The sequence below is a fragment of the Amphiprion ocellaris genome, chromosome 9, assembly GCF_022539595.1.
Source record: "Amphiprion ocellaris isolate individual 3 ecotype Okinawa chromosome 9, ASM2253959v1, whole genome shotgun sequence".
Taxonomy (NCBI): domain Eukaryota; kingdom Metazoa; phylum Chordata; class Actinopteri; family Pomacentridae; genus Amphiprion; species Amphiprion ocellaris.
Genome location: NC_072774.1, coordinates 22,912,848 through 22,926,657, shown reverse-complemented (window position 1 = coordinate 22,926,657; position 13,810 = coordinate 22,912,848). Strand labels below are relative to the sequence as shown.

Below are 13,810 nucleotides of genomic sequence, written 5' to 3'. Positions count from 1 at the left end.
TTTGGCGCCACCTGCTGTCCTGGAGGTCTGACAGCGGGACTCTGATTCAAGATTTTTATTATTATCGGTAGGTGGCGGTAATGAGCCTTTAAACTGGTTTGCCAACAGCTTTAAATAAAAAAAGGAAAAAAAGCACAGAAAAAAAGAAAAAGAAACGAGAAAAACCGTAGAGGGAAAAACGAACAAGAAACACTCCTACTGCTCAACGTTACAGTGAGCCACTAATCTTTACCGACAGAGTTTAGGGTTATGACCTGATTCAGTTTAGTAGCACCGAATACAGAAGAAGAAGAAGGAGAAATCCTCACCATACAGAAAGGTAACTCCACGTTTTAGATTTTGGCATGCAGCTATTGAGTCCACGTTATTCATAATGTGTGCGAAGTGTAATTTATCTGTGTTTGTAGATCATTTAATCACGTATTATTATAAATACAGAGACTCAAACATACGATGAGCTCAGGGCCAGGCCTTCTGAGCACAGGACTGGACTTAGTGACAATTATCAGGGTTTGTTAGGCTTTATATTACAGACAGGCATATAAATAGACGGTGTGTATTTACTTGAATTGGTAGTGAGATGATCTAATACCATGAAACAAAAGACTAAGATACAGTAGCTGCTCCTTCAAACCTGGCTGGATGAACGATGTCCTCCAGTAAACATGGCAAGGGTTATTTACTAGCCAAGTAGTTTTTATTTTAAATATTTAAACATCCATGGGAGGTAGATATAATAAATAGCAATAGTGTAGAAACCAGTAGGTGTATGTTAGTGTGGTTAGCTGCTAGCTTAGTGGTTAATAGCTGCATTAAAGATGGATCAGTTTCTGGGCTAGCTTAGCTTAGCTTCCAGCTGCTAACTGTGGCTGAGCTGAAAAGCTTGGCTTGTCGCAGAAATAACGATTTGAAACAAAACTATGGACGGTTAGGATGCAGGACAGTGTCGTAAATACCGATAATGTTCATATCATTGTAATAGCATTTAGCCAGATGTCCGGGTTGGCAGCTAGAATAAACAGAAACTGATCAAAACACCAATGCTCTATAGCCAGCTAGTTGACCTACAATGTTCAATAAGAATACTGACCCCTGTGAATTATGTTTTTACTGTTATTTACTTGCTACCAAACCCATTTAACATCACCATGGATGTGGTTTTATTTTTGTTGCTTAATTTTATTTATTTGTTAATTTGTCTTTTTGTAAGTAGCACATAAGGAATACGTCTGTTTTTTGTTTTGTTTTTTTGTTATACAGTCTTGTGATGTATGGTGGCAATTAGCATGAATCAGGAATAAGAAACTAAAACTGTTCAGCCTGCTTGCCATCAGGGAAGAGACTCAGATCCTTAAAATGACAAACAGGCTGAGAAACAGCTTTTTCCCACGGTCCATCAGACCCCTGAACTCCAAACACCTGAAAACCTGAATGCACAGTGTCACTTTTAATGGTTCAAATGCTGCTTATGTGCAATCTGCTGCCTATATTTATTCTATTTTATTGGGTTTTACTTCTTTGAATTTATCTCCCACACAGTATTGTATACATCTTGCCTCTTTTGCACACGTTGTCATTTTTAATAGTCTTGTTTTATATGTGCATTGGATTTTGTTATTTAATATTGTTTTTATTTTATTTTATTACTCATAGCTTGTTTTCAATGAGCCGTCCAGTGGCAGCTATTTATATTTTTGTCATGCCCACATATATGATGACAATAAAGCTATTCTATTCTATTACACCCAAGCAGCTTGTACACTATGGACCAGTATTCCTTTTCATTGCTATGAAGGCCAGCTGTTGGCAAAGTGTTGTAGTAAAGTTTAAAAGTATTTTAACTATGTATTTTTGACTCCTGCATCTGTGTCACTTTGAGGCTGTATTATGTGTCAACGATCTTTGTATTTCTTTGGTCTTCCTGTGTAAAATATGCCATTCTGGGGCCAGTAGACCTGTCCATGTTTGTTATTGGTCATCTTTTGCCAACTTCTTTCATTCAAAAACCCTGAGCAAGATAAAAAAAAACAAAAAAAAACTTGAGGTGACTTAAAGAAGTGGTAACCAGCTTCCTAACACTGCTTTTCCCAGTTACAGTTGTTAGGTTCAGTGAATCCTGATAATGAAAAGTACAGGCCAAGGTTCAGAAACCCTGAGTGGTAGTATGTTAAACTTTCTCTGTATTCAAGGAGGCAATGGCTCTTTAACAGACAGTCATATTTGTGAAAAAATTACGTTGTTTGTAAGCAACGAGGAGTTTCAGAGTTTTTTTTTTTTTTTACATCCACACTACTCTGGACTTCACAAGCTAAGTTAAGCATTGTTGATTAACTGATTAACTGTGCTTTACTGTCAACTACTAATGTTAATAATGTCAGTCTAAATTTAGGAAAACAATGTCATCGTAATAGATTGTTTTGCAGTTATGCTATTTTATCTGTTATATTGTGTGGTGCTAATTTTAGAAATGATCTGGCTGACCTTTGTTCAATGTTTCTGTCTTATAGCATGGCACTCAAGTCAGGAGAGGAGCGCCTGAAAGAGATGGAGGCAGAAATGGCTCTGTGAGTACATCATCTGTTTTGTCAAATCTCAAAAACACAAAGTTTTTCACTTATCATTAATGCATCTGGCAGCAGTACCATAGCCAGAAATCTTGGAGAGCAATTCAGTTGAACCAACGCCGAGACTCCTAGGTACATTTTTCTTCTAATAATATGCAAGTATTAACATAAGTCCAGTTGTTAAATCACAATGGTAGCTCGATTGAGCCACACTGTGTCTACTACACTCTTCTGCTCACATTACAAGACATGGATTGTCTCAGATTGTTGATATGTCGATCTGAGGATGCACAAACAGCACACTTCATCTCAGATCAGGTGTATTGCATGACTAGATTAAATTATTGCAATATTACAAGAATATTGCAGGAGAGGTCACTGCGGGTCATACTGTAGCTATTTATGTTTAAATGTGATGTGCATGTACATAAATAATAATCATTTGTAGAAAAATTAGAATAAAGATACCAGTGAAGATTAAATGATGGTAAGTAGTTGTGGTAAAAAAGCTGATTGTGTTGTGATAAACTTCACTTTGGTATACAAACAAGTGCAATATCACTGGAATTTAACTAAACTACTTTAAGTTTTATTGCATTTATCTCATTGCTGTACATCTAATATATCAACGCCATCTCATCTTCACCTGCTACTCTCAGAGCTGCTGTTCCCTCCCTGTTTGTCTCTCTGTTGCTAGTTGGAATGGTTGGTTTTTGCATGTCTTTGATGCATCTTTTTCCATTCTTTTCTATCCCCTTTTTGTTCTTCAAGGCCTCTAACTCCTGTTAAATTAATATTACAGTTGTTTGTGTCATCTGCGTCTGTTCCTCCATGACTTTCTGATGCACTGACATTGAACAAAGCCATTTTCTTGTCACAAACTCCTGTCTAACTGGCCCCATCTATCTAAGCACATTTAGATTTTGCCCATGAAAAAATAAGTAATGCTTGAAATTGAAAAGATTTCTCTGAACTTCTGGAACCATCCTGATGAATGTGGATTTTGTACCAAACTTGAGGATTTTAATCTCAGATTTGTCTGAGACAGTAAGATTCTAGTAAAAATAGTGGTATTTATTTTATTTGTGAAATGATTTTGTTTGTTTTAAAACATCCTTTGCTATCTCAAAAGAGAATCAACTAGTAAATGCTTAAACAAAACTGTTGCAAAAATCTATCAATCCCCAGTATTAGATTCAGAAAAAAAGTATTAATTAATAAGGGCTGTCCACAAGCTGAGTGGAAGTGAGACGAAGCTCATTTAAGTTAAGCACTGAGATCCAAAGTGTTGAGTTTTGCAGTAACTGAGTGGATCATGGCACTAGGGATGGACCAATATGCATTATTGGTAATTAGGAAAGGCTGATAATGGATATTTGTGACAGATATGCATTAAATCCTATACAGAAATACCATGTGATAGCAGGAAATCTGTCTTTAATAACTATATTTCTTCAATAATAAGTTACTCTAGCTGAACATGCACACTAGCAGCAGGAGTGATGACTTGAAAGCATCAGTTTGCTCTGTTCTGTTTACAGTGAGATCGATTTATTGAGATTGAACTGTTTGTCTCCTCCTGCAGTTATGTCTGCTACTTTTTTCAGTTTGTTATGAATCTTTCATTGCTCTATCATCTTTATCGCCCACTAAGACCCATACCTTAAATTATTTTGTTTTCTAGAACCTGTTTTGGGGTCATTTGTGGCTGCTTCCTGACTTCGCTCTAGCCGTTAGCGACACTGTGAAAGTAGCTGATCTTTGCAGGTTGTGTCTTTGCTACACACACGAGTCTGTCAGTTAGAGCAGATTGCTGAAGGTAGTCTAACTTTACAAAGATGTTACAGGTGCTCCAGACAGTGTTAGCCACAGGAATAACAACAAACATCTTAGCCTTAGCCTAGTACTGTTAGCACAATCAGTTCCTATTGCAGTGACAACAGCAATGAATTATTCTGACATTTTCAGTCTAACAGAGACACTGGGCATGCATTGGTAAGATTGGGGTGTTAGAACTTTGGAAGTATCTGGTACCTCAGCTATTAAGCATTGCTCTGCTCTGCAAATGCACTAATATCTGATAACAAAAACAGCAATACAGATAAGTGGAAAAAGGCTCAATATCGGCCCAATGAACATGTAAACAACCCAGTGATGTTTGAAAACTCCCTGGATATGAACGTAGCCCCACTGCAAATAGTTCAGTGTCAAGGCTGCTGGAACATTCCTTAATGGTAATGTGTCCACAATGACACCATTTGTCATCATTATGAGCAGAAAGCTCTCCTCTCCATAACACTTTCAGGTCTATTTTTGTACACCTGAAGCATCTGAAACCCACTGATTGTAATGATGCCCCTCTCTCTCTGTAGTTTTGAGCAGGAGGTTCTTGGGGGTCCAGTACCGGTATCGGGAAGCCCGCCTGTCATGGAAGCAGTACCTGTAGCTCTGGCTGTCACAGCGGTTCCAGTAGTGCGACCTATTATTGGCACCAACACCTACAGACAGGTTTGTATGTTATGGATGTGTTCATCTTAATGGCTGAATTTATGTGACCTGCTAAGGTAACGTAATATGAACAATACAATCTTTCACACTCTGTCCACTTCTCTCACAGGTCCAGCAGACATTAGAAGCCAGAGCTGCTAGTTTTGTTGGTCCTCCACCACCAGCCTTTGTGGGACCAGGTAAAAATATACTTAGATTACACACGTATATAGCCTGAATATTTCTTTGAATACATTTAGTCGCTATCTATTTTGATATCTTTCAAATAGTTTCATGAAATTCAGAGAGGAAGTAAAGATACTTCAAAATGAGTCATACAAATATTGAGGTGTGTCTCATCATTCTCAGAAGAGAGACAGATTAATTTATGTGTAGATTAAATGAAGTTTAGAATGCTTAAGACGTGCTTAAGCTGACATTTGTGGCTCATAGCCCAAACGGCTGTTGTCATGCTGTGCCTTTCAGATAATATTTACACTCACTGTGTGACTTCTATCTGTCCCAGTTCCTCCAGTACGTCAACCGCCGCCTCCCATGATGAGACCAGCCTTTGTTCCACATATCCTGCAGAGACCTGGTAAGATCACCACTCAACTAAGAGTTTAGGGGTTTAATTAGGAATAATTGTAACAGTTTTCTGATTCTAGGATATTTCCCAATTAGATGTGACTGAACACTGCATGTTTGTCAGTCCCTGAATATGACTGCACCATATTACTAGTGCATCTTTAACTGTTACAATATTGTTTAAACTTTAATGTTTTACATCAATTATTTAAGAAAATGAAAATTGTAATGTTTTCTTAAAGGTGATCTGTGCAGGTTGAATGTTTATTCTACTTGTGTGGTAATGTGTGTCAGTCAGATAAGCTGAATAGATAAAGATGCATCGTTCTGGTCTATTGTATATTAATACTAATGCTGATTTAAATCTTTTAGTATTGAGTTTCACTAAAACTTCTGGTAAACAGGATGTGAGGATTGTTAAAATAATATCTGTACAAATATTTTAGTCCTCAGCTCAGATATGTTTGAGAGCATTTTGTTGAATCGTCGTGTTCCTGTAAAACTGACCACCTTGACTGCCGACTTTTGATTCCACTCCTTGTGCTCTCGTCCTGCTCTTGTCTGCTCACCAGGCGAGATGCAATTCCTCTTAAATGAGCCTATTGCTATCTAACAGGCTAGATGTGCTAGCAAATGAAATAGAGACAAACCCCAACCATAAACTCTAAGGCCTGTCCAGTTTTACTCCACACAAGTATAATAAGTATTACCAGCTTTCCTTTGCAACGATGGTCAGGATGTGTCATTAAATGTCTTGTGTTCATGTCAATATTGAGGTGATATTAAGTTGATTTATTAGAAGTCAGTGAGTCCCAGCCCTACATTGGTACTATTTTCACGGGATTAGCCCACTTACCTTTTAGATCTGTCATATGACTGAGTTTAGCACTCTTGTGACTGACTGGTGTGTGTTAATTTCTATCACTGTGTTGTTAGGCGGTCAGAGGCTGCAGGTAATGCGTGGTCCTCCCATGGCCCCTCCTCTGCCCCGGCCTCCTCCACCACCTCCTATGGTGCTGCCGTCTTCCCTGCAGGGCCAGATACCTCAGGGTCCTCCTCATCCCATCCAACACATAGTTGCTGCACCTCAGGTCAGAACTGAAAGCAGAACATGAGTCTGTGTGAACAACGTTGCTTAATGTTGAACTGTGATGATGTCAGTGCTTACTGTTCCTGTAACGGGAGATGATACCAGGGTAAACTGAAAGGTTGAGTAAGCCTTCTAATCCAACCAGTTAATACAACGCTAGTGCAGCCAGCCACCAACAGAGGGCATCCTTCTTGTGGTAAGACATAGACTGTGCACACAGGACATCCATCCATCCGTTATCTGTACACTGCATAATCCTCATTAGGGTCGCTGGGAGCTGGAATCTATCCCAGCTGATTTAGGGTAAAGGTCGCCAGTCTATACGCTAATAATCACCAGTTAACCTCGGCATGTTTTTGGATGGTGGGAGGAAGCCCGAGCATCCTGTGAGAACCCACGGAGGCACAGAGAGAACATGCAGACTCCACACAGAACCAGGGGTCTTCTAGCTGTGAGGTGATGCTCTTATTCACCGAGCCACTATGCCGTCCCATCCTCAATGAATTCAGATGATTTTTAAGACGTCACGCCCTCTTAGTTTCTGCACTGAATGTTTTTGTGCAGCTACAGCTTGTAGAACAGGTGTGAGGGACAGTGGCTACTGCTCTTCATGTTTCCAAGAGAAAATGCAGAATGAGAAGCCGCTTTCAGCAGCAGCTTCTTCTTTGATCAGGGGCACAGATCAAGACTCCATGTCTGCTGGTTGTTCTCAGGGCTCCTTCTTTGCAGCAGCAAGTAGCCTCAAGTGGTGAATTAAGCTTCACCTGGGAAACGTAAAAAACAAATCTAAACTCACTCATTTGAACTCCGTTGGGATTGTGATCCTGCATTTATGTGCTCTCATGTTTAATGGTGTTTTATCCTATAATGTTTGACTTGCTTAAGCTATTAGAGAGAGACATCCACTTTTAGAGGAAAGGCTGAAATGTTTCCAGCTCAGTTGTTAGTGCTTTGACAATTTGTATCCATGAATTTGGGGAGTGAGGCTTCAGAAGGAGCACTGAAGAAAATGGTTTGTGTTTGTTTGGCTGTTGAGTTGAAATATAAACAGACTTTCTTAGGAATGACGTACTCTACTTTTGATTCACTTTTGTGTCAACATGGCTAGTAAGTATCTTCCACATCACTTCTCTTGTGACCTGCCTGTCCTAGGTTTGTGAATCTCTCTGTGTGTCTTCCATAGGTTGGTGATATGGTTTCTATGGTGTCTGCTCCACCTGTGAGACATGGACCCCTGCCTCCTGTCAAAACAACACCGTCCATCATCCAGGCAGCACCAACTGTGTACTCTGCTCCTCCTGCCCCTATTGGACATAAAAGAAATGATGTTCGGGCTCAGAGACAAGCCAGAATGGTATTTGCATTTTTTAGCAATATATGGCCACACAAGTGGTACTTCTGTGTTTGAGTGCTTCTTTGGCAATCCACTTTAGATGGAAAGATTAGATTAGTATAGGAAATTTACAAGCAGTGGTGATTAGGCTCTTGCGTCTTTGTGCCCGTTGGGATACAACACAGTGGATTAGTTTTGTTGAGGGCATGTCAATGTCCTCAGGCCTGGACTGTTATTAGATGTTGCAAAGAGGAGTTGCATATCACTCCTAGTTTACACTATGTGGCATTTGAGAACATCCACTGAAGTTATTTCATGTTGCCATTTCATGTTGCTATGCAAATTTCTTGTTAATTGGATGACGTTTGTCACATTAGGCTGACTTCCTGTTTGCTAGTAGGTGGTGTTCTAACAGTGAGTGAATGTTGACATGGAGGTTACGACAAAGTCCTCCTTAAGGATGAAACATCAAAATTCACTATGTTGTCACAGACATGCCTTTCAATAAAACTTTTAATAATTCACAACAACCTTTAGATTAGATAGACCAAATAGTTTACAGTGAGCTTGCCATCAATAGGATAATTAATGTAAAATTTTCTTGAAGTCACAAAACACAGCAGTTTTCGTGAAGGAGTCGCGCTCTTGTGTCATCACTCCCTGTCCTGTGTTGGTACTAAAATAGTAGCTGGTACCAGGTACTAGTCCTAGTGGAAAACCTCACAAACCGAGTAGAGTCGAGCCGAGTAGGTGCTAATGGAAAAGCGCCGTAAGTGGTGCTGGGACTGTAACTTAATACTGGCATGTAGATGTTTTCAGGCTCTTTGCAAACGTCTCAATATTGGGGCAGTAAAGCTGCAGTCCTATCAATGAGATTATCCAGCTGTGTGGGACTAACATTAGAGGAATTGCTCTCTATTGTGAGGGCATATGGCATTTAATCATTTCCTTAAATTAAGTTATAGCATTATCAGATAAACATCTGCTATAATGGAACTTCTTGGTAAATGCTCTGTAATCCGTTCTTGAAATTCAAATGTATTTCAAAAAGGACCAGACGAAATAGAGTCTTGTTGAAAAACAGCAAGATGTTCAATTTCTTTGCAACAGGGTGTGATTAAAACAGTGAGTTGGTTTATTTACATTTTGAGGAAAACTAACTGAGTCTAACAATGAGCTAAATGCAGAGTTGTGGCTGTCAGTCTCATCATCCACATGGATGTTAAAGTCACCCACTATAATGACTTTATCTGTACTGAGCACTAAGTCAGCCAAGAACTCTGGGAATTCAGATAGAAACTCAGAATAAGCAGCAGGTGGTCGATATACAACAACTACCACAACTTATGTTTTCCAATTCAAATGTGTGAGACTAAGACTAAGGCTTTCAAATGAATTATAGCTAAGTTTGGTTGATTAATAAGTTTGAGTGGAAGATTGCTGCCACTCCTCCCCCTCTGCCTGTACTTGAACTATGAAAATTACTATGACTGGGGGAGTTGATTCATGCAGATGATGGACCTAATAATTCACAGAGCAATTATAAGAAGGTCCTTGCACTAATATAAGATAAGATAAGATAAAGATAAAGTTCTTTATTTCTCCCCACTCCAGGGGAAATTTACATTGTTACAGCAGTTTTATTTACAATATATACAAGGGTGGCAAAATTTTTTAACAGAAAAAATAAAAATAAAGTTTAAAAGTGCAGAGATATATAATTTAATTTAATTTAATTTAATTTAATTTAATTTAATTTAATTTAATTTAATATATAAAACAGGTCTAACGTTATGTATTAGTTATGCATGTTTTTGTGTGTTACTGATTGTGAAACTTGTTCTGACACATGTTAAGGCCTCCTGCAGCATTAGGTTTCCATATACTAGCCTGTATCAGTGTGTCTGTTTTGGATGTTTCAGGAAGAACTGGCAGCGCGAGTTGCAGAGCAGCAGGCAGCAGCGATGGCAGCAGGTCTACTGGACAAGAAGGAGAGTGAAGACAGCAGCGCCATGATTGGGCCAAGCATGCCTGAGCCTGAGCCCGTCCACACTGAGGTGAATCTTTAGTTGTTTCCTCTACAGCTTTCTTTAACACTGAAGCTTTAGGAAGGATTCAGTATGAATTCAGAATGCACCAATAGTATGTTCACCATGAATTTTATGGCCATATGTGATAGTTTAGCAAGTCATTTGAACATGCTGCTGTAACGACCTCCACTTCTCTGGAGAGCCCTTTTTTACAGATTTTAAACGGCAGGAATTTTTTGAATTCAGCCACAAAAATTTCTGAGATTGGCCCATTAGGAGCAAAGGTCATGAATGGATTAGAGGTCAGGAGCACCAAACGTCACCAAACTGGGAAGTTACTCCTTTATACATTACCGTTCAAAAGTTTGGGGTCACCCAGACAATTCCATGTTTTCCATGAAAACTCACACTTTTATCCATGTGCTAACATAACTGCACAAGGGTTTTGTAATCATCAATTAGCCTTTCAACACCATTAGCTAACACAATGTAGCATTAGAACACAGGAGTGATGGTTGCTGGAAATGTTCCTCTGTACCTCTATGGAGATATTCCATTAAAAATCAGCCGTTTCCAGCTAGAATAGTCATTTACCACATTAACAATGTCTAGACTGGATTTCTGATTCATTTAATGTTATCTTAATTGAAAAAAACTGCTTTTCTATCAAAGATAAAGACATTTCTAAGTGAGCCCAAACTTTTGAACGGTAGTCTAAATGAAACATTTTTATGAGGGTGTTGTAATTTTGGAACAGGAAAGAGACAAAGTGTTTGTGTCAGAGTAGAGAAAACAGTGTTCGTATCAATCGTGTCGACGTTTTTAGACATATGGTGTCGCCTATGTTGATTCATCTCCTCATGACTGCACAGACCCTTCATCGGCATCATCCATTGTCAGTGTGAAAAGGGGTGGAAAAAAATGTATTTTTCATAGACAAAAGATATCAGGGTTTCATCTTCAGAGGTGCAGAAATGGAACCTTAGACTCAGACGAAACAAATACCCAGCAGGAGTAGACTTGGTGGCTTCAGTCATTCATGTTGGTTCCACTGAGGCAGTGTTAAGACCCCAGTCAGTTGTTTTTCTGTCTCCTCTGCTGATGTAATCTCTCATTTTTTGTTATATTTGAATTGCATCTGTTAATTTTAACTTAATGTGACCTAAATGCCTCTCGAATTTTTCCTATGATGGATGCCATGGAGCCCCAGTAGTGGGAATTTATATCTGTTAGATTCTCCTGTTCTGCGTTACATCAAAGTACATTTTGTATTCGTTCTGATTTGTAGAGAAAGAGGATCCTGCCAATCACTTTTTCTAACCGCAGAAACTAACTGAGACATATTGCAGGTGTGGCTATATCAATATGATCCCATTGTTTTAAATGTAGCCATTGCTGTGCTCTAGTTTCTGACACATTACTTTATAATGAGGATAACACAAACAGCATAAAGTGAGTAGAAATGATTGTGCTAGCTGAGTGTTGAAGAAACTATGAACTCCTGCAGTCTTGACACATCTGTTGTATCTGATAGAAACATGTTCATTTCAATCCAGGGGAGTTTTACTGTTTTGTTTGGCTAATGGTTAATACAAGTAGCAAAGATTGTTCACAGTGTGACTACTTTAGACATATCCTTATTGCTTTAGCCACAAACTGAACCATAGTTTTAGAGGTTGAATTTAGTCATGTTTTTCAAAGGATTATTGAGCAATAAATGGTGGATGGACCATAAAGTGCTTTTCATGTGGATGTAGGGTAATGTCATAGAATATTGCAATGGCACACAAAGCATGGATTGGAATACAAACTTTACTACATGCTTTTTCCTGCACAGAGACATGCAGTTATATTGTTCACTTCTAATATTATCTACTGAGGATAAACACATAAAGAGGGCATATAACGTCTCTTTCTCTCTGTGTGTTCCAGCCCGTGGAAAGTGCTACAGAAGACAAAAAGAAAGCAAAGGTTGAGAAGGTGAAAAAATGTATCCGAACTGCAGCAGGCACCAGCTGGGAAGACCAGAGTCTGTTGGAGTGGGATTCAGGTACAAAGCGCTCCAGGGACCGGAGATAATAATTTGAATAAGTCAAAGCAATTTAAAAATAAATAAATGAGGTCATGTTTAGAGGTGTATGCTGAAGTAGAATATCCTAGTGCAGGGGTCACCAACCTTTTTGAACCTGAGAGCAACTTCAAGGGTACTGAGTAGTACGAAGGACACCTTGTTTGATACAAACTTCCTCAGTAGCAAACTTGCGCCATCATCTTTAAACAACAATAATAATAATAATGAAAATGATATGTAAAAATACTGTCTGATCACATTTATGTTAATTATTCCTTACAATAATTATTAACAATGATTTCCACACAATGGCGGTAGGAAAGACATACACACACACACACACACACACACATATATATATATATATATATATATATATATATATATATATATATATATATATATATATATATATATATATATATATATATGGAAATCTGTTCCAATATTTAAAAGTCAGAGGTATCTCATCTCTGAAATTTTTGTAAATATCTTTCTTGGCAGTTTTGTATGAATCAGCATATTTGCAGCATTTTGTTCAAAATCACACCAGTTACATTTCTGTGCAAATTATCACTTCTAACATTTTTAGGAAATCATTAACTGTCAGCAAATCATGCTTCATTTGTGCAAACCTCTACCGTTGTAACATTTTTGAACAATTCATGAACTCTGCCCCATGTTTGTACAAATTATCAGTTATGGAAGAAAAAAATCAACTCTTTCACATTTTGAAATCAATCCTATCACATTAGTATTAATCACCAGCATTTTTCACCAGCATTGCAACATTTTAACAGATCATGACAACAAATCATTACATGATTTCAACAAATTATTTTTCACATTTCTGTGTAATGGCATGGTGTTTTGAATGACAACATATGTTACCTCTTTCTCTGTCTGTAAATGTGTGTTAGTGGGAAGCCTGGCATTGCAGAGCTTATCATGTCTTACCTTTACCTTGTAGCTCACGGTTCAGATGGTTCAGTTTCCCTGTGATGTCTGTTAAAAATACAAGGGCAAGAATCCACACAGTGTCCTCAAGCAGCGAGATTGGACTGCATCAACTCTTTGATTTCGGCCAAAAGTGACAAAAAAAACGCTGCAAAACTGGTCTCCTGCTGATCCATGGGGTGTCTGTGTGTAGTAACAGGTCACCATGTTCAGCTGACTGCTCCTCCAGCAGCACCTTCAACGTCCTGGTTGTTTGGCTTTGGAGCCATTTATGATCTTCACGACACGAGTCATCACATGATCAAATCCGGCCACTTTTGTACATACATATGTCCTGCTGGTGAATGCTGCAGTGGTAATGTAGGAATGTTGGGAAGTCTGGATCACCTCTGCATCACCTCTGCATCGTACAATGAAGCCTGCATGCCGACCCGTCATGGAGGAGCCCCGCGTCACTAAAACAAGCTTTTCTAATGGTACATTTTTCTCCACGAAGAAACTTTTCGCCGCGTAGTAAATGTCAAAGCTGCCTTTAAGTCCCGGACTTTTCCTGTCCGTAGTGCGCATACAGTCTATGTGCTAGCAGGTGGCTAGTTAGCATGGAAGCTTTGTAGCGGCTAAAGTAGCGTCTCTCCACATTGTGCCGCTTTGCCGACGCAATAGTCGCCCCGCAAATAGGACACATACATT

The 13,810-nt window shown here is 38.8% G+C and overlaps 1 protein-coding gene across 1 annotated transcript in view; it reads left to right on the top strand.

The window, feature by feature from the left end:
- Window positions 1-111: 111 nt before the first annotated feature.
- Window positions 112-13,810, top strand: part of rbm42 (RNA binding motif protein 42) — a 16,604-nt gene continuing 2,905 nt past the window's right edge. The window contains exons 1-9 of the mRNA XM_023271602.3: window positions 112-319; window positions 2,508-2,564; window positions 4,937-5,072; window positions 5,182-5,251; window positions 5,578-5,649; window positions 6,576-6,730; window positions 7,913-8,083; window positions 9,985-10,119; window positions 12,025-12,142. Of these exons, the coding sequence (XP_023127370.1) occupies window positions 2,509-2,564; window positions 4,937-5,072; window positions 5,182-5,251; window positions 5,578-5,649; window positions 6,576-6,730; window positions 7,913-8,083; window positions 9,985-10,119; window positions 12,025-12,142 (913 nt within the window). The 5' untranslated portion in view covers window positions 112-319; window position 2,508. The remainder of the gene's footprint in view (window positions 320-2,507; window positions 2,565-4,936; window positions 5,073-5,181; window positions 5,252-5,577; window positions 5,650-6,575; window positions 6,731-7,912; window positions 8,084-9,984; window positions 10,120-12,024; window positions 12,143-13,810) is intronic.